The sequence below is a fragment of the Myripristis murdjan genome, chromosome 15 (genome assembly GCF_902150065.1).
Source record: "Myripristis murdjan chromosome 15, fMyrMur1.1, whole genome shotgun sequence".
NCBI lineage: Eukaryota > Metazoa > Chordata > Actinopteri > Holocentriformes > Holocentridae > Myripristis > Myripristis murdjan.
Window position 1 is genome coordinate 2,612,134 of NC_043994.1, and position 27,326 is coordinate 2,639,459.

At 39.1% G+C, this 27,326-nt stretch overlaps 1 protein-coding gene across 1 annotated transcript in view; it reads left to right on the forward strand.

Annotated features, from left to right (window-relative positions):
• The first annotated feature begins 12,749 nt into the window (after positions 1–12,749).
• Positions 12,750–27,326, forward strand: part of atp6v1ba (ATPase, H+ transporting, lysosomal, V1 subunit B, member a) — a 40,962-nt gene continuing 26,385 nt past the window's right edge. Inside the window, exon 1 of the mRNA XM_030070273.1 lies at positions 12,750–12,964. Coding sequence (XP_029926133.1) covers positions 12,859–12,964 — 106 coding nt within the window. The 5' untranslated portion in view covers positions 12,750–12,858. The remainder of the gene's footprint in view (positions 12,965–27,326) is intronic.

A 27,326-nucleotide genomic window follows, 5' to 3' on the forward strand; every position in this document is an offset into this window, starting at 1 on the left:
CTCACACCAGTTCATGATATGGCCTAGTCTTGAAAATTGAACGTATACATTTGTGTCCAAGGACACAATTTGTCATTTTTTTTTTTTTGTGACAGTCAGCACAACTGTCAAAATGATGTAAAGTGGTCCCTTGTTAATCGCGGGAGTTACGTTCTAAAAATAACCCGCAATAGGCGAAATCTGCGAAGTAGTCAGCTTTATTTTTTACAATTATAGATGTTTTAAGGCTGTAAAACCCCTCACTACACACTTTATACACTTTTCTCAGACAGGCATTAACATTTTCTCACTTTTCTCTCTTGTTTAAACACTCTCAGAGTTCAAACCTTCATAGAAAAATAAGTCCAGTAAAAAAAAAAGCATGCAAAATTGCACTAAAAAATAGCGAGGGACAACTGTATTTCGACTGGAGGTATATTTTGTGCCTGCACCATGTATTGGGCGGTAGTATAAAGAGCCACAATGTCCTCATTACGAGGAAGGTGTGGTGCTGGATGGGTCGGTCAACACGGCTTTCACTCAGATGACACAGACTGTGTCCAGTGTGCAGTTTGCTAAGCTTTTTCCACCTAGATATACGTTTTTGTTGTCTTAAGCTACTGAAATTTAGCCCCTTCTGGAAGTAGTTTAGTCACTTTCGGAAGAGGAAAAACACACATTTAATTTGTGACATTATGCACAAATTGTCTAGGTAAAATGTTGTGACTATAGTACTATAGTACTATAGTTTGTACTATAGTACAAACTTCCGTGCAGTATCTGGTCATTGAGCCGTCATCAGTTTGTTAACAGATACAAGCTACAGACGTCATATCATCCAGATCAAAAAACAGGTCATCATTTGAGCATTTACACACTTGTAACATGAACACAAACAAGGTTGTTGTAAAAAACACAATCTCCCACAGCCACATGGTTAGCCATGCGTGATGACCCATTGCACATGATGATCAGAGCTGTAGTGATTCTCTTCCCAGATAGTACACAGAGGCCCAGCGTAATTCCATTGAAAATTCCATCAAAATTTTACTTCGGAGGCACGACTTTAAAATTCCAGACTCTAACTGGTTGCTGTAGGGAAAATATCAGCAACGGGAACATAGGGCCATTGTTGTGCCAATGAGAATAATATGTTGGGGTGTCATGAATAATCAATTGGCTCTGTGCACAAGACGAGTGACCCACATCCGGTTTCGCCAGATAGCGGCACTTCAGTTTCCGGTCTGTGTAATGGCTAAGCCTAACGCTTACATATTCTCCCGGTGCCTCACGGATTTGCCCAGACTAACGATAAACTATGTCCACCAAAACGTTGCTGCCACTTCCCCTGCCCCCAAAAGCAAACGAGAAAAGGGTTTTAAGTTATACATCTCCAGCTATTTGCACAACATCGAAGGTATGTAATTTAGAGGAAAGCTAGCTAACGGTCGTTAGCTAGCTTTAGCTAACTAACGTAGATGGTTAGCACCAGGCGAATCACACCGTAACGTTTGTTGTGTAAAATGAATCTCGTTTTTGTATCCAGTGGCAAGTTAGCTGACTATACCTGAGGCCTGTATCATGAAGCAAGCTCAGTTTCCCCAGGATTTCTCAGACCTATCTGGCTACACTAATCGAGATCATGGTGATCAGGAATAACCGGTATCACGACGCCGGTTATCAACTCGCTCACTCAATCCAGGTTTGTCTCATCAAGAGCCGTGAACACGTATGTATAAGGGAGGGTTCCGAGGTAGCTGACTGGAATAGTATGAGGAGGAAAAACAAATGTACACACTAAATCGAACACCGTGGCTGCCGCGAAGAGAAGGCAGCCACGGCATAAATGCGCAAACTACACATCAGTGGCTCAAGTAGCCCACATCTGACGCTGACACCTCTGAACGCACTGCACTGCACAGACGTGTTGCGTGTCTGTTTTACAGGCTATAATAAAATAAAGCGGACGCCAAAAATCCAATCATGTCAGTACATCAAGTTGATAGCAGGGTTAACCCTATCCCTAACCCTAGCAGGCTAGCTTTCAGAACAGGTTTAGGATATGTATCCTGTCCCGATGACAGGTGAACCAGCTTTGTGATACAGAAAATCTGGAGTTGAGCCTGAGGTTATCTCGCTAACGCCTTAATCCCGCTTCATGATACAGGCCTCAGGTATAGTCAGCTAACTTGCCACTGGATACAAAAACGAGATTCATTTTACACAACAAACGTTACGGTGTGATTCGCCTGGTGCTAACCATCTACGTTAGTTAGCTAAAGCTAGCTAACGACCGTTAGCTAGCTTTCCTCTAAATTACATACCTTCGATGTTGTGCAAATAGCTGGAGATGTATAACTTAAAACCCTTTCTCGTTTGCTTTTGGGGGCAGGGGAAGTGGCAGCAACGTTTTGGTGGACATAGTTTATCGTTAGTCTGGGCAAATCCGTGAGGCACCGGGAGAATATGTAAGCGTTAGGCTTAGCCATTACACAGACCGGAAACTGAAGTGCCGCTATCTGGCGAAACCGGATGTGGGTCACTCGTCTTGTGCACAGAGCGAATTCATCAGTTTTGTCGGGTCAAATGTACCTCGGGCCAATGGGAGTGTGCTATTTGGATTCATAGTCCTGTTGTCACTCTTGAACAGCTTGGCCAAACAAATGGACTTGGTAGCCAGTTAACCAGGTATTTTTATGGCTCAACAGCAAGTGCATTTTCCCCATATGAGCACAGGTTTGTTGTCAGGCTATAGGCCATTTTTCCACTGAACTCACGATGACAGTTAAGTTGGAACTCCTGAAGATCTGAAAGCTCCAACTTTGCCAAAATACCCATATGTGATGTCACAACAAAATGGTGGCCAACACAGTCAATAATAGACAAACTTTATGACTGGATTTGTTGACCTAGTTGACCTAGCACCAACAATGAAGATGACTAGCTGTAGGTGGCCTAGCTAGCATTAGCGGCTAATGTTAGTGATTGTGATTGACTTCGTTGGTGAGTCATTTGCTGTCAGTGGACAGATCAGTGTTTTCCTTTATTCTTACAGACACCCATGTTGGCTGCAGTGGAACGTGTTCAGCATGAAAGTGGGAAGGTCCATGGTGGACCTCAGAACATCAAACGTTTGCTTGTAGTCACATGGTAACATGAAAACGGAGTAGAGAGAGACATACAAGGCAGGGGAGAGAGAGGGGATCACATGCGGCCTGGGTTCAGATCCCAACCCAGGACACTGTGACCAGGTGGCACATGCTCCTCCAGGTGAGCCACCGGGTGCCCTGTAAAGTACCGTTATGGCTAAGCCCTTACTGCAGCTGCCTGGGTTTCATTCTGCCCTGGGACCTCTGCTATGTCGTCCCCTCAGTATCTGCCCTGTCCTTCTTGTCTCTCTCGCTACATTCAGATCAAATACAAAGCAAGTTTTTAATGTGGCACGATTACATATGAGTCAATGCAAAGATATGAATAGACACATTTGTGCCAGGCAAATTTGGGTCATTTGCGAATTAGTGTGAGTTGAAGTTTTTCAACTCAAGCGAAAAATGTGAAAGTTCACTTTGTGTTTGGTCTGAACACACAGTAATAAGCAAAAATGTGATATATATATGTAGAGAGAGAGAGAGAGAGAGAGAGAGAGAGAGAGAGAGAGAGAGACATAGATAGATAGATAGATAGATAGATAGATACCGTATTTAACCAATTAATCGCCGGGCCGCAAATAGCCTCCTGGTTCTTTTAAACGCCTGGGGTCTGCACCCATTTTGCGTATTAAACGCCCACCCGAATAAACGCTGAGGCGATTATTTGCATTATATTGAGGTAAACCCCAAATAAGGCTATTCACCTTATTTTTGCAGAAATAAACAGTTAGCCGTTTTCGGTCCAAATAAGAGAGCTAGCTAACGTTAGAAAAAAGGGTGTACCGTAATCTTAAATCGACCGACTAACTCTTATTTTGACAGAAAACGGAAGTGTCATGGGAACGACTCGCAATACCGGTATACGGTTTGCACTATGTTTGTATGTACAGATATGTTTACTTTATGCCTTACTTACTTTTGTACTAAAAATTATGTTGGACAGTAACTGTCATCACAATAATGGCCTGGTGCAGGTCTGTGTAAAAATAAATAAAGGCCTGCAGCGAATAGCTGCCTGGTTCTTTTAAACGTCTGGGGTCCAAGTTGATTTTGCGTATTAAACGCCCGGGCTATTAATTGGTGAAATACGGTAGATAGATAGATAATAAATTAATAAATAAGTAATAAAATGCCTTGTAATCGTTAGCTAGCTAGCAAACGTTTAGCGTTTGTTCAAGCTAACTCTGTCAAACCACAACAACAAGAATGTTTTGGAGACTTTAGGACCAAAGACAAGGCAGCTTACTGTGACACAGAAACCTACATTTGGCAAAAAATTTACATTACATCATGTTATTCACTTATAAGATTCATAAATTGCATACACTTACACCACAACGGTCTTTTTCATGTTCTCTTTTTCTAAGCTGGTCATGTACACATTAGCCTACTTACAGGTGACTGTCCAGTGGACCTGCAGAGTATCACTACATGGATATTACATTTGTAGCACTACACATTTGCAAAGCCTCAAATGTTTATAGTGTCATATCTGTAATATTGGGAAAACCAGAGAGGATTTCTGCTAAAAATTCTCAACTATGCCATAAAGACAAACACTGGTTTATATGGTCTGAAGTATTCAATGCTTAATTTCTCATACAAGCATAAGACTGCATTATTTTATGTTGGTTTTCAATGATACCACAGATTTAAACTCCAATAAAACAATGTCAGCATATTACCACATGGGAATGTTCCTCCATAAGTTACTTTCCTTTCCTACAGATTGCACTTGTGTTTGTCTAGAAGCTTTGCTATCAACACATCAACCACTGTACGCAGATATTTATAACTGCCTGCCAAAAGAATTCAATAGGAAAACTGAAAAAGGTAAGCTGGTGCAGCAAGAGACATTTTCTATTGTGCACTTCTTTCATTTTGTACTTTTGTTACATTTGCACCTCATATAAATAAATGTCAGCACTTTTTCCATCAGTTGCCCTCTAAAGATTTTTTTTTCAACAAGAGGAATTTATCCTTCAGTGAGTATTTGGTCCCTCCTGATGCAGACACAATATGAGAAATACCAAAATGCATTTACGCATTAACTGATGTCAAGCAGGATCTAAAACACCTCATTGACAACATATCAAATGCTGTGCTTTATCTGATTCATATCTGATCATTTGGTTCTATTTCAAACCACTTTCACCAATTACAAAAGTAAAGCTCAGGCAGTTAACAATCTGTTAACTATCACAAGATATATAACAAGAAAAATATGGATTGTTTTAGGTCACCATTTACTAATAATTAAGGGCAGAATGTGCTTTTTGGATGACTCAAGTGCAGAGACAGAAGATGATGAGCAGAAGCACAGAATGTGGCATGCAGGGCTGCAAGCAGGCACCTGGTCAGAAACAAGGGACAAACCAAACAGGTAGAGCTACAGAATCAGTAGGAAGGAGACAATGAAGCTCTACTGCACAGAACCAGGTGAGAAGAACAGCAGCAGACGCACAGGATAGAGGTGGGAATGAGACTAGTAACAAGCTCAACACTTGCAATGGTCTAGCAAAGACTGGCTGGTTGCCATTTCTACACTGCTAACACTAATGACAGAACCAGAGGCAGTTGGTGTCATGATTAGCAGGCATCCCAGCTGAGGCGGAGCAATGGACCTGTGGAGGCTGATGCAAGTTTTTATACCCAAATAAGGGACTCTGGATCCATCCTGTTTCCAGTCCAAATACTGTTCTTTAAGCTATGTCCATATTGACTCCCTTTGTCTCCACATTAATTAGGGTGGATCAGTTTTGAAGCTTCATTTAAAAGAAATACTCACTGCAAGATCTGGTCTCCAGAGTGGAGACCAGATCTTGTGAAACACCTGTACAATGCTTGTTAGCGATTTTTACATGCTACTTCCAACTACTTCATTCAATATATTCAAAAAGCGAAGTCACTGGCTAACGGGATGCAAAAACCCTATTTATTGTGCCAAAGGTGGAAAACAAAAAGAGCCGTAAGTGTTCAAAGAGCCAAGAAATGACAACCACACTGCTGCCACTGGGCATCAGCCATTGAGTGAATGGCTGTCAGCCATTGAGTGAATGGCTGATTGAGTTGACCCTGACATACTGACTGCAGTGTGCCATGTCCAACCAGAATGTCCAATGTCAAGATACATTTAGATCCAGTTCCTGATGACTGACATTATTGCTCTTTTTTTCATATGAATTGATAAATAAATGATAAATGCAAAAAAGGCACTGCTGTTTGATCAGTCATAATTCCACAGTGTTTTGTTTCATAGGAATAAAGGTCAAATGCATATTACCATGACAATATCCCTTGTACAATAAATGGGACTGGTAAAATAGACATAAAATTTAACAAAATTAATGTTGTTTGAATGGATGACCTCTGCCTGTGAGACTTTGAGCATTAGTTGCTTTGTTAACCCAGGAGGAGAGTAAAGGTAGCTAGATACTTAAAGTTGATGGACCAGTAAAGCATAAGACTATTCACTGTAAAATTAGACCAAACATCTCCTGCATGTTTTGCACTCACAGAGCTGTTGTGGGCCTGCAGGGATCAGGTGTTACAGTCTTCCTGACTTCCTGTTTTACAGTTGTAAATACAACCTGCCATGTATTCAGGTACTTTTTAGACCTCTGTGAAACAAATGCACCTTTTTGGGTATGATCTGTTGACAGCTCAGTTTTGTATTTCATATTTTAATAAAGCTTTTGGGCGAAAAGCTGTTATGCATAGCACCTCAAGTTAAACAAAGAATGAGAATGTCACAGCTTAGCATCACGGAAAATTTGACTTTCCTATTTGCATGAACCACTGGGTAATTCAAACATGCTCTACTTATAGTTACAGTGTCTCCAACTACATCTGAAGGCAACATCTGATGTCTCCTGCTGTACTTACGGTGAGCATTGCACAGAACAGGTGGAGCATCTCTGTTTTCATATTGTTTGGCATTTTAATTCCTGCCCTTATCTCCTTGAAAACCAACATTCTGTTGCCTAGTATAATTAGGAAGGGCATTTTAGGCTAGATTATTTTTCAGTTTGTAATCATCAAATCCATGCTCAAATACACAATATGTGTTCCTCAGTTGACTCCTTAAACACAGACCTGTCATCATTGCTGCAACACCGGAACAGGGATAGGAGTGGTGGGACAGCAGATAGTAGTTCTGATACATGCACCTGAAATGCAAGAGTATTTGTCATTTGTATTTGATGCTGTAAGAAAAAAAACACCTCTTAACGTAAGCATAGTGTAAAGTATTGTAACGTAACATAGTGTAACATAGCATAACGTAACATAATACAATGTCAGGTAGCATAATGTAACAGCATAAGATAATGTAATGTAGCATTACGTAACACAGCGTAACATCATGTACAAAGTCATAAGGTAACATAATGTAACATAGTGTGGCATAATGTAACATAAGGTAGCATAAGATAATGATGTAATGTAGTGTAATGTAATGTAGCATAGCATAACATAACATAGGGTAGCATAATGTAATGTAGCGTAGCATAACGCAGCACATTATGGCACAATGTAAACTTAATGTAAATGGAATTGTATCAAAATATTGAATACTTTTACTATGCATTTCCTGAAGTCTACCTATCATATTACACATTTTTTTGTGTGCTATTTTCTTTTATCCTTTCCCAAGCACTGGGAAGCATCCCCAGTATAGTGATCGTTATAAAGTGAAAAACTCAAAAACAGATGCTGAAACCACATGCATGTGTGTGAATACATGTGCTTTACGTCTCTGTTATGTATGTGTGTGGATGTGTTTGCAGTAAGATTTGTGAATAAGAGAGAAAGAGAGAGTGAATGAGTGTGTGTGTGTGTGTGTGTGTGTGTGTGTGTGGTAAGATAACATGAGGTGACTGGGGGTATAAATGGTAGGTAAAAACATAAATTGCTGCTAATGTGCTACCCTCTGTATTCCCCTGAGAGAACTGGTGTTAGTATCAGAATTTGTTAACCCTATAAAGCCATTTGTATCATATATGATACACATTTTCAATTCCGTTTTTCATTTTCAGTTTAATCAATACTTGACTAAAATACTGTTGTATACGTTTGAACACTTCCCCTGTTCACCCTGGACCATACCATTGGCACTTCAAGTACATATCATATATCATACACCAGAAAGGTCGTGTAATATATATATATATATATATATATATATATATATATATATTGTTATAGGACTAAATAAAGGGTTCAGTTTCAAAAAATTGGAATTTTCTGCCAGTTCTATCATAGTTCAGGCTTTATAGGGTTTAAGGATTTGTCAGCCAGGTTTTGTCAAAGTTGAGTCCAAGCCCTCACTTTAAATCAAGTTTCAAGTAGAAACAAGTCAGAGCAGTTCAATTCATTTTTCACTGAAGCTGCTATTCATTTATAAAATATGAAATATTAGAAAAATATTACATTGAAAGTTTAGGTCTGCCTATCCGGAACAGTTGTCTACATCAGGGGCTCTGAGTCTTTTTGGCTCATGATCCCTTAAAACAGACCAATGCCTACTTGTGACGTCCATATGGCATATGGCATATGCAGAGTGGGAAACAGTCCACATGAACATTGACCGCCTGTCCAGCTTGTTTCATTTGCCTCATAATCAGAGGAGGTGTCACATTTCAAATCTACTCAGTATTTCATAAATACAAAGCATTAAGTATGAGTAAAACACACACACACACACACACACACACACACACACACACATTTAAGATTCAGATTCAAGGTTTATTTGTCACATGCATGAATGTACAGGTACAGCAGCAGTGAAATGTAATTGCAACAACTCCGGCACTGTGCAAGTAAAAAATAAAATAAAATAAAAATAAAAATACAAATAATAATAATAACGGTAATAATAATAAAAAAATAAAAGAAAATAAGATAGAAATAAAGATAAAATAGAATATATGACATTCCTATATACAATGAACGACTATGTACAATCTGCAACATTGTACATATATATATATATATATATATCATTGTAGCTTTTTTCTGCTGTGTCTTAATTATCTTGCAACCTCAAAAATGATCTTGTGAGCCCCTGTGCAGTCCCAACCCCCAGACTAAGAACCATTAGTCTACATTATTTTTCTATCCGTGCAGCAAAGAAACAAAATGAAAATTAAGTCTGACACATCCAGAAACTAGGCAGTATACAAATACTTATGCAAATAAGAAATTTTCAGATATCACAGGTTGATATTTGATGTCAGTCTGAGCAGGGCACAAATCAAGGCATGAGTTGGCAAATTTATGAGGAACCTGACTTAAACTGAAGTCATGTAGTCAAGTGCACAACTCTGCTGTCCCAGCATAAATTTATGATCAACTTGTGTTAGTGTGTATTTACACTACATTCTTATAAATGCCATAACAAATTCACTTTCACATTGGTCTTTTGTTGATTGAAATCCATCAGTGCTGCAATTGTGACTTGCAGCTTGAGCAAATACTAGTTACCTCTGCTCAACCTGCTCTGCTCTCTCTCTCTCTCACGCACACACACACACACACACACACACACACACACACACACACATGCACACAAAATATCCTGGTGAGTGCATAGTTGAGGGACAGGAAAAAAGGCATGATTGCACACATTTTCCCCTTAAAAACTCGTGGTTGCTGTTTTCTCATTTTTGAAGCTCTGATCCTTTCTCATTTGACACAGCATGTTCTGCACAATAGGTTGTAAGCGACTGTTTGAAGATGATTTTGAACCACTGCCCCCTGCACAACCAACACACCGGCAGCCACACATCACATGTACACACAGCTCTCTGATGGTAGAAAAAGTACTACAGATTGAAGTGGTAAGCACTGCTGTGGTGAGGCTGACGGCAGCCCCTGGAGAGCTCATCCAAACGTTTCAGGCCGCATGCAAAAAATAGCAAATTAATGCAAGTGAAGGGCCTCTGCCTACGGGAGCACTGCCCTCGTTTTAGAAATATCAGCTTTTTTTCCCCTGAGTCTTTTATGATGAGTTCAAAGGGATATGATTTCCCAGAAACACCTCAGAGCTGCCCATCTAGGCAAATAAGAATCATAATATTCATGCTTTCATGGACACTGTATGTGGATGGATCCCTGAGACACTGAAAAGTTACCAGTTCACTGTTGCTTACAATAGCAGGGCCCATAGTTTTGTTTACATAACCTATATATTTAATGCTCAAAAAAGCATCCTCTAGGCTCCTGCATGGTTTAAAGTGCTCAGAAAATGATCATTTTCTTTTAATTTGTTATTTAAAAAAAAAAATGCAGGTATAGTATCAAAGTCTGCCAGTGTAGACAAATATTTGCCAAAACTACATAGTGCACCTTTAAATGCATTTTTTTTTTTCAAATTACTTGTAATAACTGGAATTATTTTAGATTTTATATACTTTATATATTTTCAGACCTTTGAACTTCCATATTTGATTCATTTGCGCCCTGAAGTTCAAGACAACACAGCACCCCTAATTAAACTGTTCTGTGCATCAAGGCCAGCACTATTAAATGGCCTTCAGCTGTACAAGGAAGACACTGCAGTTTCTTATCATGCAGCTTATTGTGCTCTGTAACATCAGACAGTGTTAATAAATGTTGGCATTCCCTAGAAAGCCTGTCACTGCTCCTATCTACTGAAATTATTCCATTTTTTATTTTACTTGATTTTATTTCATTTTATTTCTTTTGATTTTGGTAGACTGTCCCATTTATCAGCTTAGCCATTATGTGATTAGAACATGGCACCAAAATCACCGTTTCCCCGGTGTACTGTGCACTCTTGTCAAAGCCGATAGAGACAAAAAGCCAAATCATGGCCAGTGATGTCGGGGGACTGGGTGCTGACCTTCCTGCTCCAGCAGCGCCATACACAGTCATCAGGACAGAATTTTACTTTTAAAAATTAGCTTGTTTTTTGCTATTTATGCCTTCAGTTTGAACTGACCACACACGTATATACCACCGAAATGCTCAGCGTCTTCTGCTAAATCCAGCCATCCTAAGTGTGAAGCAAACTGACATGATGACCACCGGAAACCAAGGAGGCACCTTCACACAATACAAACTCAGTGGAAAGAGATGAATTGTTGCCCTCTGGGCGGGACTTGATTGACTGATTGATTTATACTTTAAATCAATCAATTGCACTGTTTCTCTGCTGATGTTGCCCCTACATAATTCTCTCATCAGCCCAATGTCAAACAATGAAAACGCTGATGGAAGTCCTACATTGGCAATTCAACTGAACATAGTAAAAAAGCATCTTAAATCTTTAATCATATGTGTTCTAGCTGTCCAGGTTATGCTAGCAAAGCAACAACAACAGCAAAATATTAAGAGAAAAAACATAATGAAACAGATCAAACAAAATTTAATATTGCATTAATCCAGGAGTCAGTAGCCTCAGTGTCAAAATGTGTACATGCATTTCCACCTCCATATGCAAACTGTCTGGCATCTACACTTGGCAGATTGTCTCAGATTTCAAGCGAGATAGAATGTTTTGATCAAAACATTTCATGATTAATGAGGTTGGGGCTGCTGGTCTATAGGGGTGGGGGAAAAATACATTTGCTCAAGTATTGTGATTGTTTTTTTTAAACAATTTTTTATTTTATTATTATTATTATTATTATTATTATTATTATTATTATTTTATTACTGAATCAAATTTAAAGTAAAGATATGGTATCACATGAAACTAGAGAACCTAAGAAACCTGTTGGTACCAAGCATGTCATGCTAAACATCGCTCCAAAGTTAGGTTCAATTTAGCAAGGGGAAAAACTGGCATTGCCAGTGGGGTCCCTTGACCTCTGACCTCCAGATCTCTGAATGAAAATGGGTACTCTGGGCAGCCACGGCTCTCCACTTTGCAGACATGCCCACCTTCTGCTAATCCCATGCAGTTTGGGCCACAAACCCTGCAGTCCACATGTGTTCTTGTGGCCTGCTGTAAAATGGTGTGTTTGTGCAGACTGGGGCCTAAACAGTCTTGGAGTTGCATCGATTGCCTTTGACTGGAAAGCTGAGACTCTTGTGGATTCAATGAGCCACATTTGATTCATGAGTGATGATGTTCGCCCCGATAGCAGCCATTTCACTGTAGTGAGGCCATTTTTTCAAACTGGACATCACTGTATAAAATGACCTATAGTGACCTCTGGGATAATGACAGCCTCATCAAACTTTAAAACTAGAGAATTCATAATATTGAATCGCAAGTAAATATTGTGATAGCATCAAATCAGAAGATAAACATATCATCTCAGCCCTGCTGGCCTGAAGTCACTGAGTTCAGAGGGACTCTGGATTCTCAGGTGATAGGATGAGATTTTCCTTTTGATACTCTGCTGCTGCTTCAAAGAGTTTACACATGGAGATACAGCTATTCACTACACTCAGTGAGGGTCACTGCCTCCAGCCGTTCTGAACCAATGGCTAAAGTACAGCTAATTTCAACACACACACACACACACACGCACGCACACAACACACACACACACACACACACACACACACACACACACACACACACACACACACACACACACACACACACACACACACACACACAGTACTTCCCTCTAAATCAAACATCCGGTCCCATCAGTGTCATATGACCAGCGCTGCGCTGTCATTCCCCACCGTTAGTTAGCAAAGCACATCGTCTAGCTTCCTCAGGTCTTCTTTTTTCATTTGCTCCACAATGGCAACGCTGGTGGCAAACAAGCCGGACTTCAACGGCATTGCAGCAGCAGCGAGGACGCACACCCAGGCTGTGACAAGAAACTACATCTCTCAACCCAGGCTGAGTATGTCACCTTAGCTAACTGGCTAGTGGGAATAGCTAACTAGCCACCAGGCTGCTATGCTACCTTCAGGTCATATGGCAAAGAGGGAAAATACAAGCTTCCTGTTTTATTTCGTTATAAATACAGTTGAAATTATAACTAAAGTCGGTTTTCCGGTGGTTAATTTACGTTTCAGCTGGTAAATAGTTTAGACACAGGGTTTTACGAAGGGCGATGTATTTCTCCGATTCCCAGTATTTTTAAAGTCATTCATTATGAAATATTTGGACACCAATATCAGTGTCTGGAATGATACATGCATACTGACTAAAAAAAAAAAATAACAGAGAAACCAGACGTTAACAGAAAACGCCAGTCGTGGCGTTGACAGTTTTTGAATGAGTATGCAGCGTGTAAACACGATGACATTTTTTGGTTTGAACTGTGAATCTGATACGACGCTCATTACCATAGAGATTGACTGGGCCGCAGCATTTGATACACAGCTAACGATGCCTGACGGAGCCTACGCTGGCTAGCTAACATAGCAAGGGAACATAATCCTGGAGATGTAGCAACAAAGTTGATGGCAGGGTCGCACTGTGTTCTGCATGCTACCATGCATGTGCGGTTGTTAATGTGCCAGCACAACAGTCGTTAGCTGTAGTTACCGTGCTGTGTTTTAACATGAAGCCATTCGTGCCAGTTAGCAAGCTACCTGAACCACATAGCTAATGGCAGCAGTAGCTGGTTGGTCCCGGGTCGTTGTTCATTGGCGAAGGTTATCTGCAAAACAGACATTATCATAGCCAGTTTGTTCCATTGGGCATAGAAAGAAATGCATTGCTGTCACTTATGTGCTGGCTTCAGACAGTGTTATTACAGTCCGATGTAAATACGATCGGGCCAGGATTATCCCCCTCACACAGTCAGCTGACTGAACCACAGGAAGAAGGAAGGAAGGAGACATCGAGCGCCCATTAAATTGTCTTGAATGGGTTTAAAGTTGAAACGGCATCTTACTGAATGTCATTGCTTACCATAAAGTAAGCATAGTTTTTTTTTTTACGACTCTGTATGGTTGGACAGTATATATCGTTTTACGTTATGACTATAACAATATGGTGACAGATGGGTGATAATTCCTCATGTGACACAGTCACATGATAGGCAGACTCAGCTGCGCAGTTGTGTGCCTGAAGGAGAGAGCCTGCACTCTCTGCTCCAGTGGAAATTTCTATTAGAAGTGTAAATGTGAACCAAAAAACCTCTAACTATTGGAACTTTTAAATACACAATACACCCTACAATCACATCCCCAGAGCCTTCTAACCACATTCTGAGCTCATGACTTACTGAATATACTGAAAGTATTTTTATATTTGTTTTAATTAGTCTAAGTAGACTTTTTCATTTGAAAGAATATTTACTGGTTTCATGTTGTTATCTCAAATCTGTAAATAGAAAAAAAGAGTTACTTTTGCAAATAAGACAAAAAAATAGAAAACATTTAGAACGGTCGTGATTTTTTCCCCTCCCTGATGTACAAAACATACTGAACCCAAACTGTAATCGTGACCCTAAAACTGCAGTTGAAAGCCAATTGTGGGTTTATTGACAAGTCACACCCCTGCTACCCATCTATTGATCTATCTATACATACATATATACATATATGCAGTATGGTATGAGTAGGAAAACCAGGCACATGTTTACACCACTAATTAAAACTATTGCAAAAATGTAATGTAGCTGACCAGTATTGGTTATCAATATATATATTCACCAGCTGGTGTCATTCAGTTTGTTTGATTACATATTTCTTGTAGGTTATACAGTCTCTTTACAATTTAACAAATTTATTACAAAAGCAAATGAATAGACAAATCTGTGGAAGTTATTACAAAATGAGGAGTAGATATTGAAGTTTTTGCCTCATTTAATACACCTCTATATGGGCACCATAGCTGCATGAAGCACATCAAGGCAGTACTCGATTTATTGCCATTTTTGCTGTAGCATGGCCTCATCATGGCAATAGCATCAGTGATCTTTTGCTGAAATACACAAATGCAGTGTGATTAAAAACTTTGATCACCACTGAGTACATAGAACAAATCTGATTAACATATCTCATCAATTGCTTTTGTAATAGATTTTTTAAATTGTAAAGAGACTTTGTGGACACCCTGTATTTTTTCAGCAATACAAGGTGTCCCTGGGATGCTCTTGTTGGTTCTCAGCTGATTGTTTTTTGGATGCCAGATGAATATATATGTTAAAATGGCATGAGTACTGCTAAGCCAGGTTTCATTGGAGAGCTCCTAAATAAGTTAAGAATTTTTGAAATTTGCTTATTGAATTGTTGAATTATTTATTAATTGATTTAGTCATGAAAATAGTCAGTGTTAAAGGTATTGAATGTTAGCACCATATTGTGTTTCTATTGACCACTTCAGTCCAAATTAATAGATTGGTTTCAGCCTTCAAAAACCACAGGCCTCTCAGCTGAACACTTATGATCCACTACACTGAGGCTCTTGTGGGATAGAGGCTGGGAGAAGAATCAAGTATTTGCAACATTTAAATACTTTGTAATTCCATTTGAAATGTTATGAAATACATAAACTGTAAAATCTGAATGCACATTCTGTTATGCTCTGTGCAGCCAAATGAAGGTATGTTTCAGTAGAATTTTAATTTGAAATTGATATTTCTGTTGAACATTGTTGAGTTGTGTATCTCTTTTCTGACCAGTTGAGTGCAAAAACATTCAGTGCTAAAGCAGAACTGAAAGCAAGAACAACAGGACAGACTAAGTATAATGAAACAATCATAAAAAGTCACCATTCACATTTGTGATTCATACCCAAACTGTTACCTCATTTAATTATGAAAATACACTTGTACAGACTAGGGATTTAAATCACAAGTTGCATCACAGTACAATATTATATTGATTCTTTGGACAATGATACCATATTTGCCGATAGCCCAAAGTCAACCACAATATGATTTTGATTCGATTCAATTTGGGGGCCTACAGTCGGTATGAGACAATATCATTATTCCTATTTCACACAATAATTACATGACAACGTTTTGTTTCTGCTTAAGGTGTTTGGCCAGGTTCATCATGTTTCCTGAATATTTCATCCCATATTTTCATTGTTTGCATATGGCATGTGATTTGTCAGTTGACCTGTCTTTTCTCCGCAAATCCAAAATATTTCCACACTGCTGATTTATTCCAGTGAAGGGAGTAGATATCTTTATTGTCTTATTCTTGGCTGCTGGCCGCGGCTGCTATTATCTGCCTGGTGCTGGCACTGTTTGAACATTTTGGAAGGTAGTGTGCTTGGATGGAAATAGTTTCATGGGAATTTCAAAATAAAGGTGTATCTTTTCACTTAGTAGTGATTATATTGCATCACAGATTATTAGACTGACATATCGATCCAGACTCATTGATCGTTACACCCCTAGTACAAAACTAACATTGCACATTTTGGAAGAAAGTACAGAGAATCATCCCAAATGGGAATGGTCTTGCCCACCACAAGCTGCTACTTGAATTTTAGGTTTTTGAGGGCAGAGGCAGGAACTGATCAAAATAGATGACTCTGCATATTTCTTAAACACGGTAATCCCAAGGCTGCTGGCAGCTCTATATTTCTGTATGTCATCTTACTTATTATGCTCATAGGAAATGTTAACTAACATTCTGGATCATTTTATTTATTCACAACAATTGTTAATTGGTAACTATCAGCCTTCAACAGCCTATATTGATGAAATGGTAATTCATAAGTGCGTATAAAATTACCCAGTTTGAATTGAAATCAATGAAAGTCATTTACAATGGTAGACTTTTCTATCAGTGTTCTTTAAACCAACACAATTTGATCAGTCTTGAGACCTCTCTTGATTAGTTCAGGGAGCGACATTGTATTAGATGGACTTCAGAGTTTTAGATATACACCTTTGACAAGGATAAAACATAGATCTTTGAAGTCAAAGCTGGCAGCTAATTAACCTCTTGTTTTCCCACTCAGTAGGATCACAAAACAGACAAATACCTGTTCTATCTAGCCTAATCTACCTTGGAGGACCTCAGTGATTAGTTTAAGTGGTCAGTTGTGTTCAGTGTTAGAGAACTGTGGGGTTTGCAGTTGGTAGATCAAAGGTTCAGCTCGGCACATGACATTTAGGAATGTGGTGGTGTCACAAATGCATTTCTCGTTTGAGTGAGGTTTGAGGGGAGTTCAGTTTTTGTTTTCCAGCTATTCCATTTTCCTGTCATGCAGTCCACATTGTTTGATTCTGCTCAGGATATCCACAAATGTTGTGTTGTTTGGCACTTTACCTGTGAATCTGCGTCGGCCTGATGTTCAGCCTCTTCCCCCGTCTGTCTCATTACACTGTTGAACATGGCCCGAGCCGTGAAGCTAGCTAGGTGATGTTTTTCTTTGTGCGAGTGTCAGAGGCAAGCATGGACTAAAAGCCTCTTAGCAAACTGGTAGGAAATGACTTAATGGGGGTGAGGCCATCTGAGAGCTAAGCAGAGAAGATGCGGCATGTGTTAGAACCCTTGTCCTAAAAATGTCTAACCATCCTACTTTTGAAATGTCCTAATTTTGTTGCGATAGAATGGCTTCCATTTTTTTGCTCTCATCAAACATCTTCCAAAGAGCTGTGGTGCGTTCTGATGATGATGTAGCAATTTGAACCCAAATGATTATCTCAGGTAACTGTTGAAAAACACTGTAGACCTCTTATTGTTCTTCTCAGACAGTGCAGGTCCTCTAGTATTGTAATGGTGCTATGTGTAGCACTTTTAAACATCAGTTCATTGTTGTTCAGCTAATTGTGATAACAAGATGTAATAACTGTAAACAATTGAGAGCATGGTGGAGGTTATTAGTAGCATATATTATGGCAGTGGTATTGCTGGTGCTCATATTACTCAAACTTAAAGCAAAATTGAACTTTGGTAGAGTTTTGGGTTGTATAATTCCCTGGATGTGATATGAGTCCTCATGGTGGTAAAATGTCCTCATCAGTCTCTCAAAATAAGACTTTTAGCACATAAACAAATGCAAACAAAGCACATTATGCCAACATAAAAAACAAGTAGTCCCGTTACCTGTGCTTTTTGCCGGATCTACTTTCCAGTTCATATAGGAAAATTACAAGAAAAGAAATGCAAACTGGTAACTTGTTTTTTATATTGGCATAATCTGCTTTGTTGGTCTTTGTTTATGTGCTAAAAGTGTTATTTTGGGAGCTGTTTTGTTGCACTAAAGAAGGAGCCCAGGGGAGCACAGAGCAACTAATAGGGATATTTCACCACCGTGTGGACTCATCACATCCAGGGAGCTGTACAAAACAAGACCAAAGTTCAGTTTTTGCTTGAAGAATGTATTTCCCATAAACCCAGTTTCTTACTGTTGCAAAAAGGATGTTAGCACCTTCAATCACAATTTTATTTTGGTTTAACTGAAGAGGATAAACATGTCTCCGTCTACCTTTTACTCCTTCCACCAGCTGCCGATTTCAGAAACACTGACCATAAGAGGTAGTGGAGGAACAGCACCCTCTAACTGTTTTGTGGTAACACACGACATAAAATGCCACACAGGGACCGGTAGAGGCTGCCAGTCTTCTTGGTGATGGTCTTGTATGTTCAAGGTTATTATTCTAATGTCACAGCATTAATGTGGTCATGTTTCATTGATGTTAAAATGCTACATGTAACACTTGGAACTTTGAAACCTTCCTGGGGTTGTTTAGTATTCATCTGTTGTAGCTTGATGGGACACAACCAGTGGTTATTATTCATATTTTCTTAAGAGCACAGGTTACTTGCATTGACAATATTAGGTTCCAGCAACCCGTAACCTCATCCATGTCATCTGTGGAGGAAAGCACCAAGACTTTGTTCAATAAAGCCAGTTGCCAGGCATCAAAGTCGCCTATAAGATCAATATGTTGAGATGGTTTTGCACTACCTTATTGACTTGACAGGCTCTAAAAGAGGCAGCTAGTGAAAAGACTCTTTGAGATGGAGAAGGAAAATAAACAAATAAAGAGATTTCTCATCAGAGCAAGTCTTCTTGTAAGAGGCCTTTGTCTCTCTCATGTCAAAAGCGACAAAAGCTATTAGCCCACGAAATGGCTTGCCATTGTTTTAGTGGCGCATTCTGTCATTTAGTGGTATGAAAAGACACCGAGCAAGGCAGTATGCTTCTTTGTGAAGATTTAATTAATGGTAATAATGTAGTCATGATAAACAAATGTCTCATCTGTCACCATGAAAGTAATTTCTATAAAATCAATGTTATTTTTGTAACAGTTCTATAATCCGCATTCTAATTAGGCTTAAGCAGCTAGCTTGTCAGTGAAAGAAAGATTCTCCCGTGGGCGTTTGCCATTCTTTTCATGAAAGAACATGAAAATGTGCTAAAGATGTCACACCATTTCTGCTGTTGCATGAAGAGAAACCTATCCAAGTGAATGGTACACTTTTTTTTGCTGACCATTCATAGTGAATCTTTTTTTTTTCCTGACATTTGCAATCTTAAGAAATCTTTGGGGTTACAGCAGGTTAGACATTTAAAGAAGTATCAGTTTGAATTTTAAAGTCCAACAAATCATCTTCCCTTGCTTGACTTCCTCGTTACCTTATGGAATAGCAGTGTTATGTTCACCTCGTATCAATCAAAGTTTTTAAGCACTTCATTTCTATTTTCAGCACTGATGTCTGTGCAGAGAGGGCCCAGCGTTGGGAAGCATCTGTTAATGGTTCATGTCATCAGTCTCATCAAAGTGATGAAATGTGTTTTGTTGTGCTCAGAAGACAGTTTGCACAAGGCCTCTTTGAAGGACTTTGAATAATTTGATCTGTTTTTTTTTTTTTTTTTTTTTTTTTTTTGTCATAGTCTGTTTCTCTACTCTAGACTAACTACAATAAGTTCCCCTTCACTAGAAATTCTTAAACTCTCAGATGTGTTCTATTCATTGAAACCCCATTCATAATAATAAAAATCATGATAATTATATACTTTTATTTATCATTTTAAAAACTTTCTGACAGAAGGACACATAGACACATATGAAAAAAATTGGGGAAAATGTTTCCAACAGCTGCTGCACTATATTCTGATAGCTGAAGCTCTGTCTACAGAAATTCTTCATTTTGCTTACCACCATCCTTGAATTTGCTCAATTCCAGCCCCTCAATTCAAACACTTTGGGCCCTATCTTGCATCAGAGTCCTTAAACCCGTTATTTGGGGATTTAGCATTACGTAAGAGGCATTCCCCCGCAAAAGTTGCTATCTTGCACACCTGCCGTTATCTGTAAAACACTTGCGCTACTAGCCTATTTGTAGCTTATCCACTGTATTTAAGAATACCACCAAACAACAAAATGGGCCCAGAAATGCAAGGTACATTACCAGTTGCATTATGAAAAGTATAGAAAAACTTGAGCAATTACATAAACTTTCATATTTCTCAAGTCTGCCAAGTTTTCTTCAACCAGGCTTGTATTTGAAACCAGGACAGATTAAAAAGTGGTATTAACTAGACTACACAATGGGGACTTGTCAGTGTCCTGCACATACGGCATTTGTAGTAGAGATGCACCGATCCACTTTTTTCAGTTCTGATCCGGTTACGAAACTTGAGCTTTGGATATCGGTTGAGACCATTTACCGATCCAATACCTCTTTTTCTTTATTAGGCTTTACATACAAACAGGTGTAGGAGTGCAAATTGCTATGGCAACTCCTTCATGTTTTGAAAAACTTGAACAAATCAAGTGCATAGCAGTGCATTATCAGCCAATAGTAAGTAGATTTGGCTCACAGTAATGAACACTACAGTAGAATTTGACTGCAGTACCAGCACTCTCCACTGTGGCACTGTATGATAATCAGCACACTGTATCTGGGAAGGCCGAAGAACAAGAAAAGCTCTGTTTTCGCTAGCTACAGCCACACTAACAGTCTGTTGTGGAGGCAGTAGTATTAAATAAACTACAGAAATATTATAGAAATACGTGGATGTCAGTCCGATATCCAAGTTATGAATTTTGTTTGGATCAGCACCTGATACTGACACCAGTATTGGTATTGGTGCACCCGTACTTTTTAGAAGCTGAAGTTCTAGATTGTACTTTATCTGAAATGCTTTACAGGTAGAAAGATTAGACATTAATAGTTTTGCTATTTTGGGAAATTGTACGTTTTATGTTTTCTTTTTTCTTTTTCTTTTTTTGCAAAAAGTATCTATCCTCACAACAACTAACTCGTAACAAAGACTTCCTGAACCGTACAAGTCACCAGGAGTTCCACAATGTGCCTCATCCACAATAAATGGCTGTAAAGTATTCTATCAATGCTTTTGTTTCAAGTTTTTGTAACCAAACCATTTTGCAACCTTTGTAGCAAAGCTCTGGGGTTAACTCATTGCTTTTTCTGTATAAGCAGGGCTGCCCCACCACTATAGCCCCCGCAAGCAAAAAAGGCCCTGCAGACAAGAGGCCCCACTCGGCTCCCAAATTTGCTCCTGGTCTGTGCCTGATTACATGCTCTCCCAGTCAATGCAGCGAGGCAGGGAGTCCTTTTTATGTAGGCTACCTGTGTACCCGCAGGGTTAAAAGCATATCCCATTTTGTATGGGTGTCATCACTGGGACGAGCATTGTTCGAGGACAATTGTTGACACGTCATAACAAAGATTGGTTGGCAAGTGGAGAAAAGAGGCGTGTCTAACCTGGCAGCGGTCCTGTTTATAGCCATCTCTGCTTCTATAATGGGATTTGTTTCTGCTAAAAGTTGCCTGCTTTTTATGAACAAAACACTGAACTTGGCCTTCATCCTGTTGGGACTCATTTCAGCGTACAACAGATTGGGTTTAGTTCATATAACAATATTAAAAGCACAGCATGCTCTCTGCTTTTTTTTTTTTTTTAAATTAAAACCAGATGTGTTTTTGGTGCTTCTTGTACCTAAGAACATAGAAATTGTTCCTTTTCACAACAAAAAGGGTAGGAAAATGGACCATATTGTTCAGTCTCAGTCTCTAACAGCATTTGTAGATACTACGTGTCCTTGTCCCACAATACTTTTTTCCATTTTACCAAACCTTAGGGATCTCTGCTTCCCCTGCTTTCAGTGTTATGACCTTAGTGTTATTATGTGTTTGGTTAAATTTTACCTAAGTTTAATTTAGCTCCAAACTGTTCACAAAATAGTATTCAGTTATTTTTAATTGTCTTTTTGAGAGTATTTTTTTTGCCCATTCATGAAATGTGCTGTAGTTCTGGTGACAACAGTATTGTAGTTTTGTGTGAGTTTTGCAAAGACTTGGAAGAGTAGGACGTGGACATGGAATCCTCTTTCCTCCCAACTTGTGTCTAGGATTGTCTTGAGCAGCAACAAACAATACGAGGTGATGGTCTGCCATTGAACTACAGCTGGACTGAACAAACCCACTTTGGCCCACTTACTTGTACTATGTCGGGCCCTGTGCTCTACGGTTTGAGGATTTAAAGGACCGATTTTGAATGCTTGGCCTGTTTTGGTACTGTTTACCCACATTTTACATTACAGCAAAGCACTTTTTTAGGAGAATGTGGACGACTTTATTACCGTGATGGAATACTGGTGTGAAGAAAGTTTAAAGTGTCTGATAGTTCATTTTTATGTCATAGTGGAATAAACGGAACCCAGTGGTTCCATTTATTCCATTATACATTTTGTAGATATTAATCTAAACATGCCAAATCACTGCTATGGTCTGTTAAAGCCCATTTTTCTTACAGAATCAAATTTTAGCAGATTCATGCAGACGAAATAACAAATTTGCATAATAAACAAAATGCTGCCTGGGCTTCAGAATCTACACTGTTATCAGTCTTGCTGGCCAGGCTGTTTGAATTCTTCTAAACCAGACCCCACTGTGTGGCTGTCTGCAATTGGTCTGAAGTTTCACTTGATTGGTCGTGTTGCCTAATGGAAAAGCTTCTCTATTTCCTTCTCCGGTTCATTGCTTTTGTTTCTATCTGCATGCTAACTTCTGTTGGTCATCGCTTCAAGGGATCTCAGAAGATCTCTGCAGGTTTATGACCTATCAAACAGCAAATCCTCATATTCCCTCAGTTGCTGGGGTTTTAGATTTAAGAAAAGTAGCATTCCCATCTCCAGAGTGGCTGTGAGAATCCCTGTGTGCGTGTCTGTACTGGGGGCTAAGACATGATTGTGAGGCTGCACATTACAGCTACGACTGCTTTGTAGCGCTCATTCACTGTCAGAATGATGATGCGCCCCCGTCTCCATCTGAGCTCCAACAACCCCCCGTGCCCCTCTCCTCTGGTCCCCCCTTTTTCAGCTGGGAAATTGAATTGTGTTGGAATGTTCTGTGCCTCTTTTCTCTGGCACTTGAATGGGCCCTTTAGTATTTCACACCAAGGTGTCCTTCAGGGTGCGAGGTCAGGCTACCAAAACAGCTTCTAGTGGCGGATTAGGACCAATTAACATCTTTGTACACAAAGGGCTCTGGCAGCTGAACAGGCTGCAGGGTGACCCATACTGCCGTTGCATGCCAAGCCAGGGGACTGCTGCACTTGAGCTGAAGTAGCAAAAGAGGGGTGGAGAAAGTTTTTCAAACCTAATGGGAAATGTTGCTACTTCACACCGTATGAATGTATAGCCCATTGAGTAGTCGTTATCTTGTGAAATGAGCGAGCAAACCAATTTTTTTTTTATCATAGTAGTTGAACGTAAGAGGGTACCACTACCGTGAGATGTTCTATTTTTCATGATGATGTGGTCATGAAAGGGGCCAGGTTAGGGGCTTGAGTCCCGGTGTGGCTACCCATATTAAGGCTGTATGCACCAATGCAACTGTTAAGCACTTGATAAATCCACCAAACGGCCTTTGAAATTGCCTAAAGGAAAATTATCATTTTGTTGTTTGATTGTATATTTGTCGCATTCCCATGGCCAAATGTAGACAATGGGACATTGTGTTGATTTCCCCAGAAGATTCATATAGTTGAAATATTTTATATGATAGACATCTAATTTTTTTTGCGTGTCAGCCTGTCATACTCACAGACTTCTTTCTAGATTTAGCACCAATGATCATCAATCACACAGGGAGAAATGTATCATAGGAGCAGCAGATTCAGTTTTTCCACCAACAGTAGCCTTAATAGACAAGAAGGCAGTGCAGCCACAAGACATGCCATGTTTTAGGGAAGAGGGAAGGGGCAAAAGTCACCCTGAGGAATGTAGGAAATCACTAATTAAAGACAATGAATCAGACAAAATGTGTCAAATTTCACACAATAATTTAACAGTGTATGACTTTATGTAAATGGATTCCATTTTAAGAGTATTTTTGCTATCTTTTAATGTCATTTTTGTTTCCATATCTTTGACTTGTGTTTTTATTGTGACTGCCAACTTTGTCCTGAAAGTTAATTTATTTTTAACCTTTCTTTCTTTCTTTTTTTTTTTTTTTTTTTTTTTTAATTAAAATGCATTTTACGCAGACACAAGAGATGGAAGTTTATTTTTTCCTTCACAGTAAATGTGGAAGGTAAAGTAACTTGAAATTTCTTAAAATTACGCGTGTCTCCCCATTGCTGTTACCAAACATCTCCCATTTAGAGCGCACTGGACTTATGGATTTCTAAGAGGTTGGCTGTATAATTATGCAGCCGCAATTTTCCCTGCATCATCATCATTATTATCACCCTTCAGTAAATAGCCATATGTATCTCTTTTGAGACATATGGGCAATTTGTAGGCTAAGTGCAGCTATTAAGTCCATTTATAAACATGACCGCCATGCACATTCTGCAATTTGTGAAAAAAGGGGCTGAACATGAAAAACATAATGTCTTCAAAATTTGATGGAATTTTCATGAAAGCATTTTTTTTTTTTTTTTTTTTTTTGCAAAGGTCATATTTGGATATGGGGAGTTGTCTGAGGTTGAATTATAAATGCATCAAGCATTATAATCATAATGCTTAGTAATTCTTCTGCCTGTGTTGAAGGTCTCTTCCATGGCTTCCGTGGGGAATGACGCAGGCTGATTTTGTATTTGTGTGGGACAAAAGTATTGTCCACACATGACTAGTTGCTCCCAAGTTATATGAATGTATGTAACACCTATATTTGTAAATTCATATTTCATACATATACTTGAAGTGTGTGGACCAGCTTTTGTTGTGTACATTTTGTTCTGTGGGGCATCTGGATAATACTAGGATTTGTGTTTGTACCAGTGTTGGGAGCAGTAATATATTTTGAAAGCTGAATTCAAAATATAAGAGTGGATGTTACTGAGAAAACTTTGTTGTTGTATTCCATTTTTTTCTGTCCTAAAGATTTAATCAATTTCTTGTTTTCACTGGGCGGGCAAGTCATTGCAATATTGTTGTACTGTACAGCACTGAACTGGTTATACATGGGTTATACTATATTATCCATACAATATGACAGTATTGACTGCACTATAATTGACTGCATTCCAAACATTGAACTAGCTAAGCACTATCAAGATGATAGTATGTAGCATGCAAACAACAGGCTTGTAGGCCAAAGTGTTAAAAAAAATGGCAAGAAGAGGGTATATCCACACCACGACAGTGACCTGGAACATGCCCTGTACGAACACAGTTTTGCAGCCGAGTTCTTACTCAGAGGCACATTGACTATAATTATTTAACAGAGAAGAGAGACACTTTGGCTACTTATTTCTCTTTGAAAAGAGAATAATAGGATTTCTTGCTCATTTGAAAATAATGTTAGTAAAATCGGTGAGTGAGCTTTCCCAGCTTTGAGGATCATGTCCCGTTCCTGTGGTGTCCGGTTTATCATATGTTCCAGTTTTCCAGAAGGAAGTGCACTCGAACACCCTGCCAGGTCCTGCAAACAAGTTGGCTACATTGGGATTCTAGATCTTCACACAGAAAAATAAATGTGCTAACTGGAACCAAAAGTGTTTCTTTGGAGTGATGCCATTGAAGAACCATCTTTGTTTACACAAAGGACCTTTTAGCACAAGGTTCTTTAAAGAATCATTTCTGTAGATGGTTCTTTAAAGAATCCCCCAAGCTGCCTCAGAGAGCCATCAAAAATAGTTCCTTTAGGAACCATAAATGGTTGTTTAAAGAACTTTAGCAAAAATAGGTTCTCAATTTTTAAGAAAGTTTTTTGTGGAACCTACTGGTCCACTAAAATAAACTGCAGATTGATCCACAGTGAAAAGAATTGCTAGCTGCTGCCGCCACCAAATAACTCCAATAAACATGAGGAACCTTTAGTTCTTTAAAGAACCACCTAAAGTGTGAGAAGAACCAGCCTCTAAATAAAGAGGTCAGTTTCAATTTGTGGTGGTTCTTTGTAGAACAGAGAACACTTTGAAGAACCATCTAAGAAACAGTATTGTTCTGAGAACATGGAACATAAGTTGTCGAGTTTTGGCGTTTCAGAATGTCAGCTCAGTTTTCTGTGAGAAATTTGTTGATAAAACCTCATTGAGTCACAGCTAAAAAGTCCAAACATAAAGTCATGTTTGATATATCTAGTCCCCAAATGTGTTGTTTCCCATGATGGTTGTTTTAATCAACAACCTAACTGTGTTAGCCAAAATTAGCATTTGTGTCGTCAGTTTATAAAGCTAATTAGCTTATCAGAGGACCATACCAGTGATGTTGCATGTTTAGTGTAATATCTGCAATATGTATAAACCTTTTGTTAATCGGCCTCGTGAGTGCGGACAGCAACCGGCGCTGATTAGCTAAAAATGTCAGATATTGGCCTCGTTAATTGGCCATCTATCTCAGTTCTTCACACCAGTATTCCATCACCCTAATAAAGCATTTTCAAATTTTGATTACATGTTGTGAAATCTTTAGTATCCCTGCATGATTTGCAAAGTGGTTTGTTGCAACGTAAAAAATGGGTACATTGTTGTAAAAGGGTCAGATATTCAAAATCACTGGTATGGCCTTTTAAGGTAATGATGACAACCTTTCTGCGTCTGAGCTGCAAAGCACATGAATGCAGTGCTATTTTTCTCTCAAACCAGGAAGTGAGAGCGTCCAAATGATCACCTGAGTCTGAGGATTTGAACACAGCATTAGTGCAATGTCAAACCATGCTATATGACTCATTAATGCATCCAGCCTCTCATTGGCCAGTGGGGGAACTAAAGAGAAGCCCCCGCCCCAGTCCTTACACAGAACTGTGTCAAGAAATTCATGCAAGAAATCATCATTCACCCGAATCTAGGCTCTGATGCAGGAACTGACATGAAGGCCTTTATGAGTAAGATGCATTTTAAGTTTTCGGGGGAAAGTG